Here is a 25,208-nt window from a genome sequence, read left to right as displayed (position 1 = left end):
TAAGTTACTTACCTGTAACTGTGGTTCTCCAGTATTGGTATCTTTCATAGATTCACATGCGACCCACCCTCCTCCCCATGGGGGCTCACCTCTTTTATTTTCTTAAAATCACTAGTGCGGAGAAATCTGAGAGACTGAGCCTCTGTGCTGAGGATTCTAAAGGGGTGGTCTCGCCTGATTGGCTGAACTTTGGGCCTTTCCTAATGAGGCTGATAGCTAAGAAAGTGAATGTATTTTTGCCATTGACTACAAGGAGAAAAAAAAAAAGGGGGGGGGATTTATCTATTTATTGCTTTCTATGTACGGTGGGACTCCCACTTCGACTACGGGGAATGAATCAAGTGAAGGATACCAATACTGGAGAACCACAGTTACAGGTAAGTAACTTATTTTCTTTTCTGCAATGGTGGAACACACAAAATCTGTCGAAAGGGCGGCCGTTTCTAGACCCTGTTCCCCCGGTCACTCTCACAGCAGATGCATCTCTTGCAGGCTGGGGTGCTCACCTACACAACTTGTTAATACAAGGACTTAGGGACTCCTGACACAAAGTCCTATGCATCAACTACTTGAAACTCCAAGTCATTCATCTGGCATTGAAAGCTTTTCTGGTTCACCTTCAAGGCAAAGTTTTCTTGGTCCGGACGGACAACACAACATCAGTGTTTTATTTACAGAAAAGGAGGATGGGGGAGGCAACACTCTCTACAGTTGTCACACCTATCTCAGACAATCTGGCATTGGGTAGTGCAAACATCAGATTCTCTTGTTAGTGGAACACCTCCCAGGGATGGACAACGACTTTGCCGACCTGCTTTACAGGGTGTGACAACAGGTCCATGAAAGGGAACTCCACCCTCGAGTCTTCCAACCGTACTTCCAATGGTGGGGATTTCCACAAATAGACTTGTTCACAACCCCAAACAACACTAAATGTCCAAACTTTGCCTTGAGGCTTCCACACCCACGAGCCAGGAACAATGCTCTATGGATGATCTGGTTAAGTATATCTGCCTACTCCTTTCCACTTCTCCCTCTTCTTCCATTTGTGGTGAGGAAGCTTAGACAGACCTCTCTGACACTAATTCTAGTAGCTCCCTCTTGTGCACGTCAACCATGGTTCACAATCCTACTCGAACTGTCAGTAGTTACCCACGAGAAGCTCCCACTACACCCGGAACTTCTCACTCAGAACCATGGAAAAATCATGCACCCAAACCTCAAAGTTCTCAATCTTGTGATTTGGCTCCTGGGGTCATAGAGTTCAGATATTTGAACATACTTACAGTATGCTTGAACATTCTTAAACAAGTATGTAAGCCTACAACTACAGCATGCTATGTTGCCAAATGGAAAATATTTGTTTTCTGTTGTCAAATCAAACAGATTAACCCTTTCAATGCAATTATTCAAAATATTGTTTGCTGTTTATTTAATTTATACACTTGTGGTTTGGCATATAAATCAATATGGATACACCTTGCAGCTGTAGCTGCATATCTACAGAATAGACAACACTTATCATTGTTCAGGATACCTGTGATTAAGGCACTTATGGAAGACCTTATAAGAGTAATTCCACCTAGGGTGCCTCTATCACAAATATATGAAACCTTAATATTGTACTTACTAGATTAATGGGACCACCATTTGAACCATTACATAACTATCCAATTCAGTTCCTTTCATGGAAGGTAGCATTTCTAGTAGCAATCACTTCACTAAGACATATTAGTGAGCTTCATCCATTAACCTTAGAGGAACCCTTCTTCCAAATTCATAAATATAGAGTAGTCCTATGTATTTTTATTTTCCAAAGGTTGTCTCTTCATGTTACCCAAATCAATCGGTTGAGTTACCGGTTATCTTCCCACCAACCGAAACAGTTGCAGAAAGAGCTCTACACACTGTAGATGTTAAAAAGGCATTAATGTTATTATGTTGATAAAACTAAAGAGTTTCATAAAACCAAACAACTTTGTTTGTTTTCTCACCTCCACACACAGAGAAGGCTATATCTAAAGCAGGTATCTCAAGATGGATAAATTTATCCACACCTAAATGTACCCTCTGAGCATCTCTTTTTGACATTTTGTTCTGTAGATTCACATGTGCCCGTCCTCCTCCCCAATCACCTGTGTCCGTTGCAGTACTTTATTACACTTTATTTGCAGGAAAATCTTTTTCTAAACACTCTACACACACTCCATTCTCACCTGACTGATGGAAAACAATCTAACAATGGAGCCGATGCCCATGCGCACTATCACCGAGAGGAGGGGTCACTTTACTGCATGACTCCAACAGCTTTTTTGAAGAAATACAACTTGCACACAACCAGACCCAACACTAGATGGCAGACGTATACAGATCATGTGAATCTACAGCACTACGTGCCACAAACAGATGCTTACAGGGTAAGTAACAATCCTTTTTCTATTGGAAATAAGTACTCAGGCCCTCATTGTGAGTTTGGCGGTCCCATGACCGCTGCGATGGTGGTTGCACCACCGGTGGCCCGGCGGAGAAGACCGCCATATTATGAGCATGGCTGTGTTCCCAACAAAACACGGCCATTACACTGCCAGTGCGGACGGAGCACTGTGGCTGGCAGCAAGCATCTTCAGGCTAGCGGAGACCATGTTTCCGTTGATCATATTACAAGGCTGCACATCACCAGGATTTCCGGGGCGGGTTCACCGCCACGTAAAGCTTGGCGGAAGCCAACAACATATAATGAGACACTCTCCTTCAGGAACACAGACACGTCCGCTGCTGCCATGGAACCCGAACTTGAAGTCTTCCCATTGCTCCTGCAGGCCATACCACTCCGGAACCAGCGACGATGACGAAGACAACAACCTTAAGGACACTCACCTAGCACTCACTGGAGGGAAGGCGATCAGTACACACATAACATACAACCCCGACACGGCTAACCATGGCCACACATGCAAACGTACACCCGTACCAACACACAAACACATCTTCATACACACCCCCCCACACAAACAACACAAACCACGGCCGACATACACGTGCCATATACACACCACACCGCACACACACACACCACCACCACTGCCAAAGATATCTACACACAACACCACTGAGTCACAGAACTACAACATAATCATAACCATACAAATGCATTGTCGGAGAGGCACACTGCACACCTCTACAGGAAAATAAGTACGGACAGCAACACGTAACAACAGCACACAACCAATACAAACAATAACACTACCAAACAACGTGTCTGAGCACACGCCACATCCACCCAACACACAAAGTACATCACAGATGCATCACAACACACACACACCACTACCACACAAAAGCAACACAACACATCACAAGTTCATAGCACGCCTCACCCACACAACTCATGCTCCTACACAAACACATCACCTACACAGAAGACACACACCAAATGATACATGTACAACACATACATCTGTAAGGAAAGCCAGTACAAGTTTGTAACCATCTACAACAACGGTTAAGTGGTGCAGATATAATAAGAGATATAAATAGATTGGAAAAACTATATGCAAAATGGTCCTTTGGTTTAGGTTGGGGGGGAAGGTTTGCCCTTAGACTTCGACTTTGGGGGGGAGGAGGGGGGCTTGGTTTTGGGTTTGGGAGGGCTCTCCCTATCTTTTGTTGTGGTTGCAGTCTTTGATGTGGTAGGGGCATGAGCAGTACCAGGGGGGTCATGAGAGTACTGGGAGGTGGAAGGACTGCGACTGGAGAGGGTAGCAGGACGCTTGGAGGAAACAGGGACTTGGTCAGTGGGAGGGAATAGGGCAAACTCATGCAGGAATCTTTTTTATTTTTGGAACACAAGGGTGGTCATGGGAAAAATGTTTGGTAGTGTGGGAAGAGGGAGTGCTTGAGAGGTGTGCACATGTATGTACCTCCGTGGTTGGATGCCATATGTGTGCTGGGTATCTATTGGGTGGGTGTGTGCAGGCGTTTAGGTGTACTTGGAGGAGGGGGAGAGATGCAGGGGGATGCCAGGGTGGATGTGTGAGTGTCTGTTGGGGTGATGTCGGTAGTCGTGGTGAGTGCGCATGTGGTGTATGGGGTGGATGTATGGGTGTCTGCTGTTGTGATGATGGGCATGAGGGGACTTTTGGCTGGATCTGGGAGTGTTGATGTGGGGATAGCAGGTTTGAGTGGTGTAGGGTCTGTGAGGGAGGAGGTGGTGGGGGAGTCTATGTAGTGAGTGGATGTTGTTGTGTCTGCTTGTGTCTATTGTCTGTGTGCATGGCAGTGGTGTAACTTGTGGTGCCTGTGTTTGTCTTTGCAAACCATGTCTGTTGAGGTGGATGAACGGTGGGGTGACTGTGTGGTTTGGATCGGTGTGAGATTGGGCTCAGGTACCTGGAGCGGGGACAGAAGACGAAGGGACACTTGCTGCCGTCAGCGAGTAGTCCAGAACCTGAAAGGATCTTTGCAGGTCAGTCAGGGCATTGTGAATGCCTTTCAGATAGGCATTCATCTGTTGCATCTGTGATGCCAGTCCCTGGATGGCACTCACAATGGTTGACTGTCCCACAGAGATGGACCTCAAGAGGTCGAATAGTCTCCTCATCAAGGGCAGCAGGGCTGACTGGGTGAGGGGCAGAGGTGCATGAAGCAAAGGAGACGTCCACCCTCCTGGGTGAGTGGGCACGGACAACTGTGTGGGGAGCTACAGGGAATGCGGTGCTGGTAAGAGGGGTGGGGTGGAGGACAAGGATGCTGCTGGGCGGCTCCTAGATGGGTCCGCTACCTCCAGGGAGCATCCATCGGAGGAGGAATCTGAAGTTGTTGTTGATCTTGTCTCCCTAGTGGCACTCTCCTCGCCCTCAGTCCCACTGGTCCCCACAGCTCCTCTGATCTCAGCCCCATGGGCTGTAGCTTCACCACTCGCCGGTGTCCCCTTCTCCTTTGCCTGATGATGCTGATGCTCACAAAGACAGAGGAGGAGAGGGAGGGAAGGTTAGAGAGAAAGAAAGGGTGCAATGGGTCAGTACCTACCCATCATTCACACAGAGTAACAACCTCAAAATCTGCTGGTATGCCATGCCATTGCATGCCTTTAAACTGACATGCACATCTGGCTGACATCATAGGACAAACTGAAGCTATGAAGTGAAAACCTATTGATGTGGAAACATTTGGCACACTTTGACTTCATGAAGGGTCATACATTGCACGGTAGCACAGTACTTGCCACACTTCAATGGTCATTTACATAGACATACCCTGTACTCTTTACCCCTAAGATGCCTGCATGGCAAGGGTAGCATGCCAACAAATCCATTAACAATGTGGACAGTAATATCATGCTCCCCTGCAGCCATCTACACTTACGGTATAAGGCAGCTGATCGAGAACTCACCAATTTTCTCTGTCATAGTGGCAGACTGTTACTGATGGCAATGCCCTGACACCTCAGGTATACTGATGCAGATGGAAGGATATGGTCACTCAAAAGAATTGTAATTTGTCCAGACAAACTCAAACATGGGGATAAGTCGCCTCATGAGTCATGTCTGCATGGTATTGACAGACATAATCGAGACAAATCCTGCCAGGGTGGCTCATACCCATACCCAATGGGCAAACACCAATGATCTGCGCCACATCTTACCACTAGTAGGCTACCCAAACCCATACATGCTTACCATTAGCGAGTTGTGATTATGTACTTACCCCCTTGTCGCTCCTGTGCTGTCCTCGGGGTAGGCCACCGCCAAAATGCGGGCCATTAGGGGGGTCAGAGACCGATGGGCACCCCTCCCTCATTGGGAAGACGTCCCCAGCTGGGCCTCAGCGGTCTTCCGGGCCCAGCTTTCTGCAGTGGGTGATCCGCCAGGCATGAACCCCCTGGGTCCGCACTTGCTTTGCAATTGCACGCCAAATGCCCGTTTTCTGATGGGCACTGACCTGCGTGGGTGACACAGACAGAAGGAGAAAGTCATGTAGAGTGGTATCAAGTGAGCTGTGCAACAGAAAATGACGGTTATGTCCTCTGCATACATGACCGTTACCGCTGGCGGTGATCATCATTGGCCCCAGTCTCCCATAGGCAACAATGTTAGCCAGTGAGGAGTTGCACGGCGGTTGAGACCGCCTACTGCCATGACGACTAACGTAGGCGGAATTAGGCCACTTCCATCTGTCCTGTGCTTGCAGTACAGGCGGCTACCATTTTACATGTATGTCGTGTATTGTAGGTGAATGATAAGTGCGTCATGGATGGCTTTAGTGAGGTGTGCACAGATTATCTATGTTCACACATCAAAACATGGTTCACACATTTGATATTTATGGATAGTATTGTTGGATGTACAGATAACTATGGCATGACATGTGCAGTCATTTGCTGGCTCGTAGACGAGGTAACCATATCTATATGTTCAAATTTCACATACACCGCATTACCCATGGGAATAGGGTGTTGTCTCATGGAAGTGCCAAAATATATTGTGTCTGCCAAACTGTCTGTCTGGGCCTGGAACTGTCATCATTGGTGGCATACAGAGTCACTCAACATGGACATATGGATTCAGTGTACTTCAGCGTGATGTCCACACTACTCTTGTGTACTACGTGTATTGTGTTTGGTGGCCCGTGAACTGACAACAGCAACTTGCGCCTATTCCTCTCTCCAATTCCTAGATTCCATGCAGTGGTGAGAGTGAGACGTGTACCTGTGTATCGGACACTTGTCGATCTTGCTACCTTGGAAGAAAGACCCATCTTACAGACCTGTTGTCTGAACCTTTTGACCAGCATGGAACTGTGTACCCTGTAGGAGCCAGATCTCTTGTCTGCAATACATAATCCCTATGCCTTACCTCCAATAGTGCAGGTGTTGTCTGTGCTACCATTCTTGCCACAGGCTCGTTCCAGATCACATTGGGCTTGGCAACAGGGATGTCACAGCCCATGTTCATTCCTGTATTGAAGGATGTACTGTGTGCTTTACTCAAACTTTTTGACAGCTACATCATGTTCCCCCAACAAGAAGATTTGCCCACTGTTAAAGCTGACTTCTATGATATAGCACATAGGCCTCATGTGATAGGGGGCCGTAGATGATACCCACGTTACTTTGGATCCTCCAAGGGCTAATGAACAAGTGTACAGGAACAGGAAAAACTTCTACTCCATCAGTGTCCAGGTGGTGTGTCTCGCTGACCAGTATATCTCCCAACTAACGGACAAGTTTCCTGATTCTGTGCATGACTTCTACATTCTGAGGAACAGCAATGTCCCACACATGATGGCACAACTACAGAGAGAGAGGGCCTGGCTCAGTGGTATGTATCCAATTGTATTTGTACTGCTGTCTACCTTGTGACATTGCTCCTCCTGATGTATGCCATCAGTGGAGGTGTCAAGTGCAGCTATCCCACTGTGTGGGTTTGGGGGGGCAACATGTTGACCGTCAGGAGAGGTATTACTGTTGTGATGTCAGAGCTATTTTTACCATGCTGTAGTGTAGCATCACATTTGCAATGTTTTGGGCCTGTTGTATGTTCCCTGTACTGCTATGTCAACTGGAATTGGAGTGCCACACATATTGTGGTTATTATAAATGCTTCCTATCCTCACTGTACACAATGGACGTTTACGGAACATAACTTTTACTGACAGTGGGACTTGCCTTTAGTGGAGTAATGTCAGCTGTGAGGGATGTACCATTGGGGATGAATTTCTGGAACATTTGGCTCTGCCATGGCAGTATGTGTTAACATTCCATTTACCTATTCTCACTAGGGAGCTCGACTATGTACTGCATTTGTATTGGTTGGGCAACATTGACTCTTAGTGTGATGGTTATCCCTGTCTTGGTCTATTTGCAGGTCTGTTGGGTGGTGCTACTCTGGTTCCTGGCTTGACGGGTGGCTCTCTTGACACAAGATTTCAGAATATGTCTGTTCTACTGTTACACTCCCTGCACATTGCACCCCCTTCTGTCCATCTTCCTGACTTTTAATGGTCAGTGTGTTAACTGTAATGACATTTTGTACAACAGTAAATCTTACTTGTTACATTAAAGACAGGTGAGCAGTAGCTGTGCTCAATGCTGTTTATTGTGATACACAAGTGCAATGGGTGATGAGTGGGGTCATGGTGGATGGCATCTCCAGAGTAGTGGGACCAGCTGTGATTAGTCCAGGTCCAGTATTAAAGGGGCCATGGGAGCATGGAGACATGACAGCGGACAGTCAACAGGGTGTCACATTGGCACACAAGGGAGAATGTTCAGAAGAGGCTCACTTCCTGGCAGTGGTTTTGGTCTTGGCATCAGGTCCTGGAGGATGTCTGGATGGACGACCCCGTTGGAGTGGGGGTTCCTCAGCTACAGAGGGAGGAGTGCTAGTGGCCTGTGGATCCTCGGACATGGCCTCCATTCCACTAACTGTGGCAGAAGTGGATGGCTCAGTTGGTATGTGTCTACTGGAAGGGGCCTGCTGGTGGGTGAAGGATGCACACATGATGGCAATAAGTTCCTTGAGCACCCCTGCAATGGAGGCCATGGTGGCATTGTAAGCCTTCCACTGCTGCATGGCCTCCTGGTGGTATTCCCTCTGTAGTTTCTGGCTCTCCTTCAAGGTTGAGAGGATCTGACCCATCTTGTCCTAGGATTGCTGGTATCCTCCCAGGACTTTCCTGGCCAGTCGTTTCCCTTGGTGGCCCCTTCTCTTGGCCCACAGGTGCCCTCCAACTGACCCTGGCCCCCTGGTACAGTGTGTCCACTTCCAGTTCCACTAGGACCTTCATCGTCTTAGGTGTGAGGGTCCTTTCCTTTAGGCTGCATATGGACATTCTTAAGTGACTTTACAGGCCTTCCTGAAGTAAGGCGAACATGAACACTTAAGAAGTTATATTGGAAAAAGTGCCCCGGTGTCCCAGCAGGCGGGCAGGACTATTCACTGCTTATGACTATCATGGAAATACCCCTACGAGAGAACTGGAGTTACAGGTAAGAAACTATTCCTTATGGAGGCTTAAGTGGGTAGTCTCCCAAACATTACAAAAGGGTGGGGTTGCAGAAGAAGGTCATCTCAGCAACTAGAGGGTTAATCACACAGCTGAAATAAATATTGCACAGTTCACTGGTAACTGCAGTTACAGGGTTTTAACTCTGGTTATGATTTCCAGCTTGCATAACTCCCCTCCTCCTTCTTTCCGATATTCTTTCCATTCTCTAGCAATTGTATAGGTTATTGTTACTAATATAATGCTGGTTAAGCCATGAACTGGGCACAGGTGCAGATTACGTAGCTTTTACCCACACTAGTTAGATGTGCATCTAAGTTTTTACTGCCAGTGTTCACTCTGTTACTCAGCACCCATTTAGTCCCTCATCCTGTTCACAAGCTAAGCCCCACTTTTATCTGCTCATTAGTATTGTAGATTTTGTGGTGTTTTAAATGCATGCAACCTTTGCACAACCTCTCCCTGCTGTGGGTACTTCAGTGGTGGCTTCTCTTTATTCTTGGAATTGCTGCATGAAATCGGGACTGCAGTACTTGCTTAGTGGCACATTGTTCTCGATAGTCGTGATCATCTCGGCCAAGTGCAGACTGGTACCAAAGCAAGGTGGTAAGATCTGTGGTGTGTCTTCGGATGTGTTTGTTACCTCCGAGGCTGATCGACTTTCACTTCATCCATGACGAAGCTCCTCCAGCGTTGTCGGTGTCAGCTCACCGACCCTAAGGAGCTGCCAGCTGAAACAATGGTAGTTGTGCTTACGTCAATGCAATTCATTACATGAATCATATTGGGAGACCTGGAGATCCCCTGAAGGCACAAGTCACTTCCAGCCTCACTTTCTTTAGGTGTTTCTCATGCTGGGGTCATGTTAGATCTTTTGTCGTGGACCAGCTCTCCCCCTGCAGGGCCAGACAATCTACTTCCCTCTATGAGCGAGCAGGCAGGCTTCTAGACATTATGTAGCCCCTTCAATCTTCTAGAAGAATGTACAGATTTCAGGTGATATTCACTCTCCTCTGAGAGATTGGGTGTCATGGAGACACCACTTTTGGTGACACAGCAGTCCTTTGAGCCAGTGTGGATCAACTGTCTGAGGCTACAGATCGAGTTTGGGTTGGCTCCTTTTCAGATGTTGTTTTCAGGCTGCTCTCCAAACAGAACCTTTGTGATAGATCTCTCAGCGGATAATGCCATCTACCAAATGGCAGAAGCTCTTTGCCAACAAGGCTCTTATTGAATTTCTAAGAGAAGCACTGTCTCCATCCTACTTCAGTGTCAGTTTCTCCATCTATCAGCCGCAGGAATGCAGGCAATACGTGCTCGCTGCCTGGAGGAACAGACATCAGTCCTCCGTCTCATGCCACTCTAAACCAGGGGCATCCAAAATGGATCTCACTGCCACCAGTGATCAGACTTGCATTACACACAGAGTCCTACTATACATATGCTTCACACTGACTGGACGTACACACACTCAGCATGCACAAAGGATGTCAGCACAGGGTTCTGGGTTTCATATGACAGTGGAACTTAGCATGGGATAGGATCAGTAGGCTGTGCATTCACTGACACAGAAAAATGATGCCAGCCTACAGAGCCTATGTGCTCATACTAGATTAGCAAGACTTCAGAACCAAAATAAGTCAGGATACAAGTTTCAAATGTAGTTAAGCCTTCAGGGCAGTTGTACACACTCTATAGTTTTTACATTGGTCTTTGGAAACAAGATTGTTCATAGCATTTGTTGCTGTAGATACGCTGTAGATACACATGCCCTGCATAGTCCTGCCATTTAGTGTTGGACTCAGACGTTTGTAACTTGTCTCTTTTTCAAAGACGTGTCTTGACTCTCAAAGTATATGGTGCTTCCTCCTTATGCCTGCATTGCTCATGGGCACCAACTCTATGTTAGAATATTTTTTTCTGTCTTCTGGTTCAGACCAGACAGACTGGATCTAGGTGCTCTTTGACACTTTCTCCACCATTTCTGGGCTTCTTTAGACACGATCACATCATAAAACAATATACTACTGCCGACTTGATACCAAGACCTCCACAACACCAAGGATTGTCAGAGTGCACCTCTGGCCTGGGGGCCTTGCTAGCAGCATCGAACCACAAAGATTTTACTCTGTTTTCTCCCTTGAAAATGCTCAGCTGGTGATGAAACAGACCCCGTTTTGAGACTGCTCCTTCTGTAAATCAAAAAACCCTTGGTACACCAGGTGTGTAATTTGTGTTTGCTGCCTCAAAACGACCACACCAAGGGCCTGATTTAGAACTCAGCAGACGGGTTACTCCGTCACAACGGTGACGGATATCCGTTCTGCCAAACTCTAAATCCCATTATTTCCTATTCGATTTCGATTTCAGCAGAAAGGATATTCATCACCTTTGTGTCATTGTAACCCGTCTGCCAAGTTCTAAATCTGTGTCCGATTGTGAAGCCTGCCTGGCGTTCCGGTCAAAAAAGACTCTTTGTCAGGAACAGCCCGTGGGCACATCATAAGATGTACAAACACAGCATGGAAGACACCCCAGACATCTTCAAAGAAGAAACCCCCTACTGCTAAAGACATAGAGGAACTATGAACTTCTGACATTATGGCCCACCAACCGTTGGCGTCAACGGTTTTCTCCTACAGCTAGGACAAAGAGCAGGTACAAAAAAATCTCAGCTTGACATTAACGCAACAGGACCATGCAAACAGACAACACTATGGGCTACGAATGTAGCAGACCATTGTGGTGATGTAGAGCACCACCCCAGAGGGGGTTGGACCATTAGCCCTTCAAAGTCGAATCAGCTTCCCAGGCACCGGGTGGCTCTGGCACTCTTGATAAGCCCACGGAGCCGGCACTCACGCATCCATGGGCTTTCAACCTTCCAGAATATTTGCCAAGAAAAAGATAATAGCTTCTTTGTTCCCAAAGCCCATGCCAGCGTCAAATGCCAAAAGGTCCAATACTGCAGAAAAAACAAAATCTCTCTCCAACCAAGACCACATATGGCACTGAAACCTACCTCAACACCGATGCTGCCGACTTCCATTGCCTTGCTTCTGAGGGACAAACCATCAATGTTGTAAACCACGGGCTCCAAAAGTCCAGATGGTTTGGACCAGCCAGTTCATGAGCAGCTCCAGGCAGAGATTGATGCTTTACAAAAGAGACACTATATTCATCCACAGACAAGAAGGACTATTACTGAACCACCACCCAAAGTAGTCAACAACCTTACCATGTAAGTGGAAGCCAACCTTCGAGGAGGACATCACAAAAAGCCACGCTAGAAGGCCACAAGCCCCATTCAGTTAGCCCCTTCCACTCCCACACCACCACGTCTGCCTCGCCCGCCTCCTCGGGACAAATGACCAAAGACATATTTATCTCATTGTTCACCACAGTCCTCGGCAGACTCACGCAGCCCCTATCACAAGGAGGAGCCATATTAAATAGTTGTAGAACTAGGTTAGGGTGGGAGACCCCTGGGATGAATATTCTGCAATCCCTCCTGGGTATCCTCACTAAACTTGTATCCTTTGAAACCCCCCCACCTCCCTGCCCCAGGCAAGACAACCTCATACCATGAGGTTCTACAATACAAAACTGGCCGCCTAGCACCATAAAGTGGACCTCCATGTAGCTCAAGAGGAGGAAAATTTCTTAGTCTAGACCCTCTTGAAAACAGAACACGCTCTGCAGTTCCTACCCATGTTAAACGGCATGCTAAAAGCGGCTACAAAAGCGCTTTAAGGACCCTGTCAAAGCCAGGGGTCTTATGCTCTACGCCCTAGGGTGGAGCATAAGTGCAGGGGCATAAGTGCAAGGCCTCACCTTCTGACTTACCTACATCAGGAGACATGTAGAACCGGACTCATTAGCTATCCACTCAGCATGTGAAAAAAACTTAGGGGACAGGGACGCATGGCCACATGGTAAGGAGGGTACGAAGGTGGATGCAGCAGGCAAGACGGTGGCCACTGAGACAGCTTACCACTGGTACATTGCCAATTATGTCAGCCTGCTGGCACAATATGGTAAGTCTCAGTGGGAAAAAAAGCAGGAGCTTTAACACCTGCTGCTTGAGTACAGACAAAGGAGAGAAGAACGGGTCACAGAGGGCAAGGGCATTTCTAATGCAACTATCCGTGGCTCCCTCAGTGCAGCAAACCATACAGCACAAGGGGTCAATAATCATATCGTCTTTCACTGAAAAGCACGGCTCCATAATGCGAGACTCAAACCTGAGGTGCAACAATAGCTATTTAATCTCCTCTTTGATGGGGAATGTTTGTTCAGGCCACAGGTCGATCAAATGTTAGGGATAATTAGGAGGGGTATTGATACGGCTAAAACCATGAGTGCTCTCCGGACCACTAGTCAGAGTGTGTCCTTACGAGGCACCAATGCCATGCAAGTTCTAAGGCCAACCCTTAGAAAGCAATCTCTTACCAGAGGCAAAAGCAACTATAATCAGCCTTTCACCTCTAGAGGTTACAGAAGAGGGGAGCATAGGGGTAACAACAATAGGGAAATATCTAATGGAGGTTTCTTTAAGCAAGCCTCCACCACCACAAGACACCTATTTCCCTACAGCTCCCAATCAACCATACAACACCGGTAGGTGGGAGAATGTAAGTTTTCTTGCACAACGGGAAGAAATTGTTGCAGACGAATGGGTTCTAGCCCTAGTTCCAAAGGTTACAGCCTAGAGTTTCACTGATACCCCAATATACCACCTTGTGCTCCACGTGTCAGCGAGGACCACATATGTCTTCTAGAAAAATAAATACAAGCGCTTCTAAAAAAAAAAGAAAAAAAAAAACTGTCAACCCCCTTCTGCTTACAACACCAAGGGAAGGGTTAAATCTGTGTACTTTCTCTCAGACTCCTTAACTGGTATGCAGTGTTGGAACACCTCCGCATGGTCCTCTTTCAGGATGTCACGCCTCTGCTGCTGCAAGGTGAAGTTATACCAGAATTTGGATCTAAAGGATGCATATTTCCACATCCAGTTATCCCTCTTTCGCTGCATGCGCCTTGTGGTAAGTGGCCATCATTACCAATTCAAGGTCTTACCTTTTGGTGTAACTATTGCACTAAAGTCTTTACCAAATGCCTAGTACTGTTAGCAGACTATTTAAGACTAGAGGGCATTCGTTTTCTCCTACATTTTGGGTATGTGACACTCAAGCGGTAACAAATTGAAAACACAACAGAAGAAAAGCCTCACAACAGTTTAGAAAATAGAGAAAAAGTCATTAATAATTTGACACTAGAACAACAAACATCTAGTCAGAAGACCGGAAGTTAAGAATTAAAAAATGTTTTAGTAGAAGCTAGCACCTGAAAGATCAAAGCACCTACTGAGGGCATCCTGTCCCGCAAGACCGAACCAAAGTCAAAGGTTTTGGCTGGCCACAATGGAGCATGTTTTGGATACACGCTGGGGTTTGGGCTGGTCTTGACTTACCTTTAGAAAGAGTGAAGATAAATGTCTGAGAAGGTAAAGTTCAGCAGCACATGTAGCCAGTGTTGTCCGAGAAGGGGACGTTGTCATGAAGCCACTGAATGAAGTCACAGTGAAAGTTTCTACGTTTTGGCTTCCCTTTTACTCGTTCCCTTTGTTGTATGTCCAGCCTCTCATTTCTCCTCGCCCATCCACTTATAGTTCTTCATCCCTGGCTCCCGAGTTCGGGTAGCTGAAGGCTCGGCTTCCTTGTATCCACGTCTGTTCCTCTTGCCTCTGCTCACTTGTTTGCAGTGGGGCTTGAAGGACCTGTCCGCACTCCTCTTTGTGATTATGGGTGGATTTCTTGTTCTCAAAATCTTCTACTTATCGTCCAGCTTCTCGTTGCGTTTTTGGAATCTTCCTGCAGATCCAAATAATGTGCCAGTGGGCCTATGAATAAGTGTTAGATTATCAAAGTATCGACTAGTTTACCAGTGCTGATTAGTCTGCCTTCCTCCGTTTGATGTGCACCTTTATTTCCTTTATCTGACTTAATGAGAGGAGAGGATCTGGGAGATGAAACTTTTGGAGCTGGGCTGAAGCTACGAGTTGGTTTACAGGATAAGCCAGTTTTATGATGGGCAGGACTTTTGCTCGCAACTAGCATTATGGGTATCGGCAGCGGAAAGGGGAGAGGGTGTGGAGCTGCCGACTTTGGAGCTCGGGAACCATATTCGAGTCCCAGCGTCAGCTCAACATCCTGTGTCTCTGGGCCCACACTTAATCTCCCCTTGCCTACCAAAAATGAGTGTGTCATTGTGTAATGTAACTGGAGCTCATGTAAAGTGCTCTAATACCTTTTGGGTCGAGTTCGCGCTACATATATTAAAAAAAAAAAAAAAAAATGCAAAACACATCTAAACAATCTGGTGGAAGTGGGAGACAGTTCCAGGGAAAAATCTGAACTGTTTGCTGCATGTGTTATAGATCGTATGCGTTGCACTGTCCTGTCATCTATTGTTGGATTCAAAATATTACAGACTGTCTTTGTCAAACATTGAGTTTCGGTTTTTCGATCACTGAGCAAAAACCCACAGTGCTTCAGCACCATCTTACATTATGTTTTCCTGCCATCGATTTCAAACCTAAACGTGGGTACCCTCTCTTCAAAACTCAACCATGAGTTGAAAAGCAAGACTTCAGGCGCCTCAAACAGTAGCAATAAACAACATTGGTCACCTCTGCTTTGCTTTCCACCAAAGCCACTGGTTGGAGCCACATTGACATGTCTTGCATCCTCCACTTCCAGGTGATATGAAAATGACTGAGGGTTGAGGGAGGAACATCATGCTATTTTGATTTTGTCTTCAGTGTCATTCAAAGTTGGCACGAGCTGATCGGCATCAGTTTTTCAACCTGTGCCTTGATCGAGGTCGTGAATTTCAAAGCAGGATCGCAAGGCTCACAGTACATCACGTGGTATGCTTTTCCCCTCCTACGGTGATGCACTTGACTTCCGAAGGGCTGGCCACTAGCTAAAGAAAGTAAACACCTTGATACTGCCTAAAATGTGTGGAAAGTCACCTACCTACTTTGTGGTGCATTGTGTCCATTGTGACTGGACTCGGGGGGTTTACAGGACATCATTGGAAGCAGCCAAGACTTTTTCTTGTGGCTCGGGTTCTTGTCACTACCAGGGTCTTTTATCTCAGTGGCGCCTGGGCACTATTGTGTCTTGTGAGTGTGTATGATGGAACCTTTTTGGATCCTGAAAGACTCTATAGAAAGGTGACGTAAGTTTTAGAATGTGGTGAAGTGAATGCAGGTTTAGAATGTTGAGCTACACACTGGACGTAGAATGCATAGCCCCGTGTATGGCGTATTTATTGTCGGGTACTTAGGGAGGGGTGAACACTACGGGTACCAGCATCCTTAATTGCATCCCATAGGTCACCCCTCCTTTTACAGAAAGACTTGGATGCTTCCGAAGAGCCTACATCAACCACAAGCACCTCCAGGAGGGTAATTGTGGCCGTAGAGCTCTTTGTTAACTAACACCTTAGCCCCTAGTGCCAGCAAGATGACAACGTTTGGGATTGCAGCTTGTGCTTATCTTAAGAACTCAACCAATGATGACCTCTCCTGTAATGCAGACAAGCCCAGTCATTACTGCAGGACACTGGCCAAAACTTCTTAGAGTCAGCTCATCCGTGAAACCAACTGAACAATATAAGATTTATTGCATTGAAAATTAAGGACATAAATATAACCTGCATCACTCGTATGCTTTGAGTGCTTTGACTAATTACAGATTATAAATAGAGAAATATTCAGAGTGCTTGGTTTTATTTGCCATTTTTACATTGATGTCCACTGGTAAGTAGGTGCTAAAATGACAGGAGGCCATGGCGCCGAAATTATCTAAGTCCCTTCGTCTACTGGACAGTTGAAAGTATTTCAAGTTGCTAACACTGCAAGGTTGCAGATAAATTTTGAAGCTTGTGAAACAGCCCCTCCTCCTGGCTGACAGCTGTTAACTCTAATTCGCCTTATACAGAGTACATAATTTAGACAATTCCTGTCAAGCCAAGCCTATTTGTACGGCTTTCTTTAGAATTTCCTTGTCTCAGATAATTGTTGAAATGGTTTCCTAAATAAGCATTTCCACATAGTGTATCTTTAATTAGGGTTTACGAAATTCGTGCAGTTATGTGAATCTTTTCAACATGACTTGAAATTGCATACATGTACACGAAATCCCAAACTCGTCATTGTGTGCTTTATTTCAGCGGCAAATTTACCTTCACCGATTTTTGACGCAAGAATGCCTTTCATGCTAAAAAATAAAGTGGGAAACAGGCACTGCAAGCAACAGTTCTTCGAGTTCTGTTTTTCCTGTGCATTCGCAGTGAATTTTTACTGCAGATGGTGCGTTAGCAGTAAACGTTTGCCCCATATGGCATGTGATTACCTAAATTGGCATAGTGGTGTAGTGTTCAGGAATTTTGCATAACAAACATAAAGCGAAATTTCCATTATAACACAAATCACACCTGCATAGTTTAATTTTTGCTCATGCTTATTATAGTTGCATTAACCAAAATTGTAAGCTGTTTATTATGCACATTTGCTACCCAGTTCTATCAAATACAATTGCTGTGACTACGGATGACAACACAGAATTCTGGGGTCACCTGCTAGTATGAAAGAATCCCCAGGCAGGCTGGCAGAGAGGGGAAAGTGCTTGTATTGCACAGCTCACGTTGATATTCTGTAGTCAGATGTGACCATATCTCAATTCTAAGCCTAATTAGTTTAGTCTGAGGTTGAATATATGAGCCGGTGATTTAGCAAGCTGGGCTTTTCCAATAATCATCATTATAATCCTGGTCTGAAGCAGAATTCCTTTGTCGTGGGAGTGCCCACCTAGGGAGGGAAAGTATTAATGCATGTTTCTGATCTGTGCATGTGCACTTATGTACGGATCTGCGTAGAAGTGGGTCATTCTTTGATGGTTGACAGAGCTGTCTGTATCATACATGGGAACACGTGTCGAAATGTAATGTTAGAGGGTGACCAAGCCTGCTGAGCCATACATGGGAATCCGTATAGAAGTGTCATTCTCAGAGGGTGACAGAGCCTGTTGTACTACACCGTTCTTGTCACCAGTGAAGGTGCAGTTAAAATGGAAGCTGTGTTTGACGTTTTAGACAAGGGCTGTTGTAAAATAATGTGTTTGCGGAAAGGTTTGTTAATGTCTTTAGACTGTGTAACGTTAAGCGTTGAAAATGTTTAAGGTCTTAATATGGCCATATAATTTCTAAGTAGTTTTGATGGATGAGTTGAAGTGCAGAGGTTCTAATAGATTTGCACAAAATAAATAGGTGAACAGTTTGGATGACATAAGAGATGAGGGAGTGTTTTGTATTGTTGTGTCAACAAGAGTGCCAACTCTGTATGGCACGAAGGATGACTGCACAGAATATTGTGAGTAGTTGCCTGGTTACTCGCAGTAGCTAATATATTTTGTCACTTGTTTGTCCAGCTTTACAGGACCATACCTCTGACCTTATTGGCAGTGACTTATAATGATGGGCATCTTTAAAATGGCCTACTGGGTTCTTGAGATCTTACTGGCAATCTACAGACATTTCACAACAAAGCCCCACTCTGGCACTCACTGATGTTGTTCATATTATAGCTGGCCACAAGATGTTGATTAACAGTTTAACCACTTCCACATTTATCCATTTAATGATGTAGTATTTCACCAAAATAATCTACCTATTGACCTGACGATTACCTCCTTTTACCAGGGTGGTGTGAAGGTACTGATCACCGGCCCATGGACTGAGGATGCTGAGACATACTCCTGTGTCTTTGACCAGATATCAGTTCCTGCTTCACTTATACAGTCCGGAGTCTTACGCTGCTACTGTCCCGGTAACAGACCACTCTCCTTCTGCTTACTTATTAAAAGGATCATTCCATGTGTTACCTCAATCTTGTACTTTAAATCCCTAGGAGTTTTGGTTGTGAGATGGTCAAAATTAACAGGTACCTTACATGACAATTCTAATTTTATATGGTGTTTTCTTGATTTTTGTGGCATTTTTTTTGTTATGCTGTTTAAAAAGATATAATTAAGCACTCCCCGGTCATTCCTATTCTGTTTTAAAAATATGAACTGAGAAATTGAATATTTAGATGCCTGTTGAAAATAATAATACCGCACCTGGCTTTAATCTTCTCTGAAGGTTTTTTTCTGCTTGCACATTAAAATAGTTCCCTCTCCTAAGTTACTTGTGGCAAGGTTTCTAGCTTTCCTGTAAAAAGCAGAGACAAAATGCATGGTCTCCTTTTAAACCATGAAAACTGTAGCTCAAAACACTGCATGTTCTTAGTTATACATGCAGACACTGACATTCAATTGGGTCCTCAAATCCTGACTCCTTAACCGTATTTTCATGAAGGTGGAACTGTGGACTCGATCTTAAGTGCATAACGACATTAATTAAAAGAACATGAATCCTTAGCTCCTTAATTAAATCAAAAGGTGTGTGTTTTTCACCAAATACCCACGGTTCAGCGTTTCCAGAAATCTGTTTGTGATATGGTTACCTCATCGGGCTGCATATTGTTTAGCTGCAAATAAGCCTGACAACACCTACGAATATTTCAGATCTCCCTGTTTCCAGAGCCACATGTGAGTTGCTCTTCCACTCCAAGGTTTGTTTTAGCATTTTGAGTCCTGTAGTCCTGATTTCATAAGTAGATTATATGGATTACAAACCCTGAAATACATAGAAAGATACTGACCTGGATGATAAAATAACACATGCTTAAAATGGAAAATATGAGATATTCCTTGCTTAGTAAAGCAGATTTAGTGTTTCATGATATTCTTTTCATTGCACTGAAATCGTAAAATACCACACTGTAAGATGGCTGTCATGATTACAGAGGGCCCTGTACGTGGTAGACACCAACCTGGATGACGGAGCTGGAGGAGTCCTTGACCTTGCGTAGACGTAGATGTTGACTGATTGTGTGGTCTATTGTATTGGTGGTGTATGGTATGTAGCTCCTTTGCTTTGAACTTTCTGCTCACCAACCTCTTTACCTTTTTGCAGCGCATGAGGCTGGGCTGGTCACTCTGCAGGTGGTCAAGGACAATCAGATCATCTCCAGTTCTGTGTTATTTGAGTACAGAGCCCGCACCTTCATGTCTCTGCCCAGTACCCAACTGGACTGGCTTTCTTTGGATGGTAAGTGCAGCTTCACCTTCTACTGCGCCTATATCATGTGCTACCAAATGTTAGACATAACCCTTTCAGTGTCTTAGAGCAATAGGCCACTAGGAGGCTGCCTGCTTCTGAGACAGTTGAGTTGGGTGGTAATAGGACCTTGCCCTAGGACAGACTAATAGTGATGTATTGATGCAGTAGTACCACTTCCATTCCTAATAAAAGCCTGTTCTTTGCTGTGATTGTGACTGTCCCACAGGTATTCAAGCCATTTACAATGTAATTTCGCCGTCTAGGTTTCCTGAGTCACGCATTCAGAATGTTCGCATAAAGAATGTTTTATCTTCCCAATTCCCCTAGTCGCTAATCTTCCTTCAAGACTTCACAGTTGTCCTTAGCAGTTTATCCTTCCAGCAACACTTCTGTGCAAAAGTCGTGGCCTAAAAGAGGTAATAATATGATCATCAATTGAGGACCATAAATAGGCATTGATAACCTTGCTTTGTCGGGGAGTATGAAAATATGTCTGCCCTTTTGTGCTCAGTAGTTGCTTAGTCATAACTTGTTTCCCTCATATTGGTGGGCATGTCTCATGGAATGTGTGGGACCCTGTACACTTTGTAAAGGTTGTGGGAATTAATTTAGATACTCACTCATTTGATTTTGATGGCCACCATTAGGACTCTTCCTCTGCCAGACCTTTATGTGTGGTCTTTATTGCTTTTTCACCCTGTGTGCATCACAACTACTCATCAGGCACGGGATGATTGGATTTGTCTCTCTGGGCCTTTCACTGTATTGACTTATTTATTGTATTAGCTCCGCTTTCTTGGGCTGTTATGCTGCTGAATAGTTAAGATGGCTTCTTGATTATGCATTACATACCATATGGCTAAGGAGAAGAAAAAATGAGGTGAGATGAATTGCATGAATTAATCTCAGCCACTGATAATTACTCTGGGCCATTCCTAGACTATTTCCCAACATTGAATCTCAGGCAGGTACCTGCCATATGTGACTCTTCTTTGGCCTTGCTCCAATAGTACATATCAGGCTGAATTGCCAAGCCCTTTTTGAGCGCAATCGCAAGTAAGCCCACACTGATTTCACCCTATTCGGGCCTCGTCTGTAGGGTGCTGCTTGCGGCCTGTGGCAAAGAAAGCATGGAACGGACCCAAGTCTGGGCATACCCATTTTATTGACAAAGTTGGTGAAAAACGATGGACTAGAATGCGGCCTCAAACGATTGCCAGTGCCAGAGATTAATTCAAGAATTCCTTCCATTACAGTATTGTTTGTAGTAGACGATGTACATGCGATTGATATTGACAAACGTGGGTCACATCAGTAGCTTGAAGTTAAAGGCAGTATTCCTGGCTCTGAAACTGTTTCAGAGTGGCATTCAAAAAAGACAATTTATAGTATCATAGATGATGCTAAATGTATGTTTTTTATCTGAGCAAGCAAGGGGGTAACAATCTCCTAACCACTTTTGAAATGGGCAGAACAGGATTGGCAATACACTGTTGAAAGGAATATTTTATTGGTAGCATATCTTCCGCCAGGAGAAGAACACATATATGCAGATACAATAATCAGACAAATGGCATAACTCAGAGTGGGAGTTGCAGCCGACAGTAATGACCAATTCATTCCAGCTGTTTATTTGCTACAAAAGGAAAAAGAAAAATGCTAGGACTTGACTTCTAGAGGCACCCATGCTGTGTTTTTGGGAAATGCGCTGTTGATAAGTTGGCACAAGACGTTTGTTTATGCTTTTCCTTTGATTACAGTTATTCGTCTTTTGTCAAACAACTTCATGATGATTCAAATTACACTCTCTACATAATACTCAAGTGCCAAAATGCTGATTGCTTAATTGATGAAACTATTGTTTCAATAAATACCTTGGCACTCACAACTGCTACCGTTGTTATGTGCAAGTGTTGTTTGGTTACAGCAGGCAGGTATGCGGACAAGGATGGAAGGATTTTCCATACAGATTCTTATGGTCTCAGTGGCATGGCTCCTGAGAGGCATATGAATGTTATCAGTGAGGCCAGAACGCCTTCAAGTAAGAAATAATATGCACCCACGTGGACTAGGCCAGTGGTTCTAAACCTTTTGACTTCTGTGAACCCTGAGTTAATCACTTAGTGAAACAAGGGAACCCACCTAAGTAATTTGTATGATTTGAACCTCAAAACATTTAATAAAAACACAGAAACAACTGTACGTGAAACAAATGCACATATTTTGAAATATTGTATTTAATTTGCAAACAAAAACATGCATAAATCGAAATCCTAATCTGAAGGTTGGAGTATTTAAAAAAAAAGTTTTATTTGTAAAATACAACGTGAAATACTGTTCCCCAGCATGTTATGTCATCTTTTTTTTACCCCTGTGCATTCCCTCTTTTTGTGGGCGTATACCAGTGCTTAAAGTGCTGGTGTGTGAAATTTAATAAAATGTCTACTTGTCAGTGGGACATGTTGCTTCATAAATCTATTAGTCCTGTAAAAAAAAAATACTTGTCTCTTTGGTGCCATATAGTGCGGTAAGAAATTATGGCAGCAATCTCATTATATATGAGAGCTCTGATAATAACCTCTCTGATTATGCCAGGGCTAATACCATAGTAGAGCATCAATACTGGCAATTTCCTTATTTTGCCACCTTTCAGCAGATCTTCATAATTGGGCTGGAGGTAGCGGTAATCAAGAGTTCCAGGATTGGAATGCGCTTTTGAATCTGTGCAAACATACTAACTTGCATGTTTTAAGGGTTTTCACCATCTCTTCTCCAATAATTTCCCATACTGAGAAAAGCTGGAAATTTACTACTAATAAGGATCTGAAGTAAAACCTCTTCCAGGGTTAGGGCAAAAGTGGTTAAAGGGAAAGTGCATTTGTAAATGCACAACAGATTCTCACTTGAGCAGATCTACACATGCATATTTTCTCGTGCTAAAATACATATCTGATAGAGACTTCTAGTTGCAGATTCCTTACCTTAGAATTTTCCCCCAGGCGTTCGACTGGATCCGGAGATTTTTTCTTCGAGCAATACCCTTGCGCGTCAGTAGGTGGCGTCGGTCGACTCTGCAGGCGTCGTAGGCATCGTGATGACGTCAGAAGTAGTACATAGACGCTGCCCTCGCGCAGTGACGTCAGTTCTTTTCTTTCCGCGTCATGCGCTGATCCGAGAGTGAGCTACCCTCGGCTATTGTTTGGCCGAATTCGACCATTTTCTCGACTTATTTTGGTGCGAACTTGGTGCGTCGAGGATGTCCCCGAAGACCAGGTTCAAGCTCTGCGAGGACTGTCACCGCATGATGTCGGTGACGGACCCTCATCGTGTCTGTCTGTGGTGCCTCGAGCGCAACCACGACCCGAAGTCGTGCTCCGAGTGCCGGACAACAAAGGGGGTGAGCCTTTGAGGCTCACCGCCAGATGTTACAGTTCCTGCAGGGGGAGGTGAAAAGCACCTCCACCCATTATAGGCTTTTTTGCTGGCCACAGAGTGACAAAGGCACTCTCCCCATGTGGCCAGCAACATGTCTGGTGTGTGGCAGGCTGGCAGAAACTAGTCAGCCTACACTGGAAGTCAGGTTTGTTTTCAGGGGGCATCTCTAAGATGCCCTCTGGGTGTATTTTACAATAAATTGCACACTGGCATCAGTGTGCATTTATTGTGCTGAGAAGTTTGATACCAAACTTCCCAGTTTTCAGTGTAGCCATTATGGTGCTGTGGAGTTCGTGTTTGACAGACTCCCAGACCATATACTCTTATGGCTACCCTGCACTTACAATGTCTAAGGTTTTGCTTAGACACTGTAGGGGCATAGTGCTCATGCACCTATGCCTGCCCCTGTGGTATAGTGCACCCTGCCTTAGGGCTGTAAGGCCTGCTAGAGGGGTAACTTACCTACGCCACAGGCAGTGTGAGGTTGGCATGGCACTCTGAGAGGAGTGCCATGTCGACTTAGTCATTTTCTCCCCACCAGCACACACAAGCTGTGAAGCAGTGTGCATCTGCTGAGTGAGGGGTCCCTAGGGTGGCATAAGACATGCTGCAGCCCTTGGAGACCTTCCCTGGCATCAGGGCCCTTGGTACCAGGGGTACCAGTTACAAGGGACTTATCTGAGTGCCAGGGTTGTGCCAATTGTGGAGACAAAGGTACAGTTTAGGGAAAGGACACTGGTGCTGGAGCCTGGTTAGCAGGGTCCCAGCACACTTTTAAATCATAACTTAGCATCAGCAAGGGCAAACAGTCAGGGGGTAACCATGCCAAGGAGGCATTTCCTTACAGTGCAGTTAAATGCTTTTTGTCAACATGACCCACGCTGATGGGGGTCGCATTAGGGTATTTTCAGGTACAACAAAGTTGAAAGGATTGAAATGTGTTAATAGAATGTTGTTTTAGTTAGTACTGAGTGACTGTTTAAATGTAGAGTCAGTGTTCAGGGCATTAGTCTATGTCCATTGTACAAAGATAAATCTTTGCAGCCCTGTCCCTCTGCTTTAAAGGTAACTAGTGCATAGAAGTGCTTTGAATCAGAGACCATTTGGAATCAAATCATGCAGGAGCTGCCTCTGCTAATGTGGAAGGGTGAAGTTTGTGTCTTTTGTTTGTTGAGAAATAGTTAAGTATAACTAGAGATAAAAATGTGAACATTTTTAACATAATTGAGAGACACACAGAGGCCATGAGTGGTTTGCCATCTTAATTGTTCATATTCTTGCTGTCATGAGCTGGGTAACAAAAAGGCAGGAGTCTTTAAACCTACTGGGCACTTGCTGTGTTAATTTCCAGTATTTGCATTCCCCAATATTTCTCATATACCACTTTACCTTCAGACTGTTTGCAGCCACCGACCTCGAAGTATTACACATTGCCGTTTGAGATCAGGACTTTGTCAATGTCAAAGCCTGTTTGCTGTATGTATTTATTGAAAACAGACAAACTGTATATTCTGTACCAGCTAGAATGATTTGAT

At 44.9% G+C, this 25,208-nt stretch overlaps 1 protein-coding gene across 9 annotated transcripts in view; it reads left to right on the top strand.

Moving 5' to 3' along the window:
- LOC138266928 (calmodulin-binding transcription activator 2-like) overlaps positions 1-25,208 on the top strand; it is an 863,356-nt gene that overhangs the window by 456,136 nt on the left and 382,012 nt on the right. For all 9 annotated transcript variants that reach the window (XM_069215705.1, XM_069215704.1, XM_069215702.1 and 6 more), the window contains 2 exons: positions 18,775-18,901; positions 20,092-20,226. In XM_069215705.1, the coding sequence (XP_069071806.1) occupies positions 18,775-18,901; positions 20,092-20,226 (262 nt within the window). The remainder of the gene's footprint in view (positions 1-18,774; positions 18,902-20,091; positions 20,227-25,208) is intronic.

The sequence above is a fragment of the Pleurodeles waltl genome, chromosome 12 (genome assembly GCF_031143425.1).
Source record: "Pleurodeles waltl isolate 20211129_DDA chromosome 12, aPleWal1.hap1.20221129, whole genome shotgun sequence".
Classification (NCBI taxonomy): domain Eukaryota; kingdom Metazoa; phylum Chordata; class Amphibia; order Caudata; family Salamandridae; genus Pleurodeles; species Pleurodeles waltl.
This window is presented reverse-complemented; position numbering and strand designations above follow the sequence as displayed.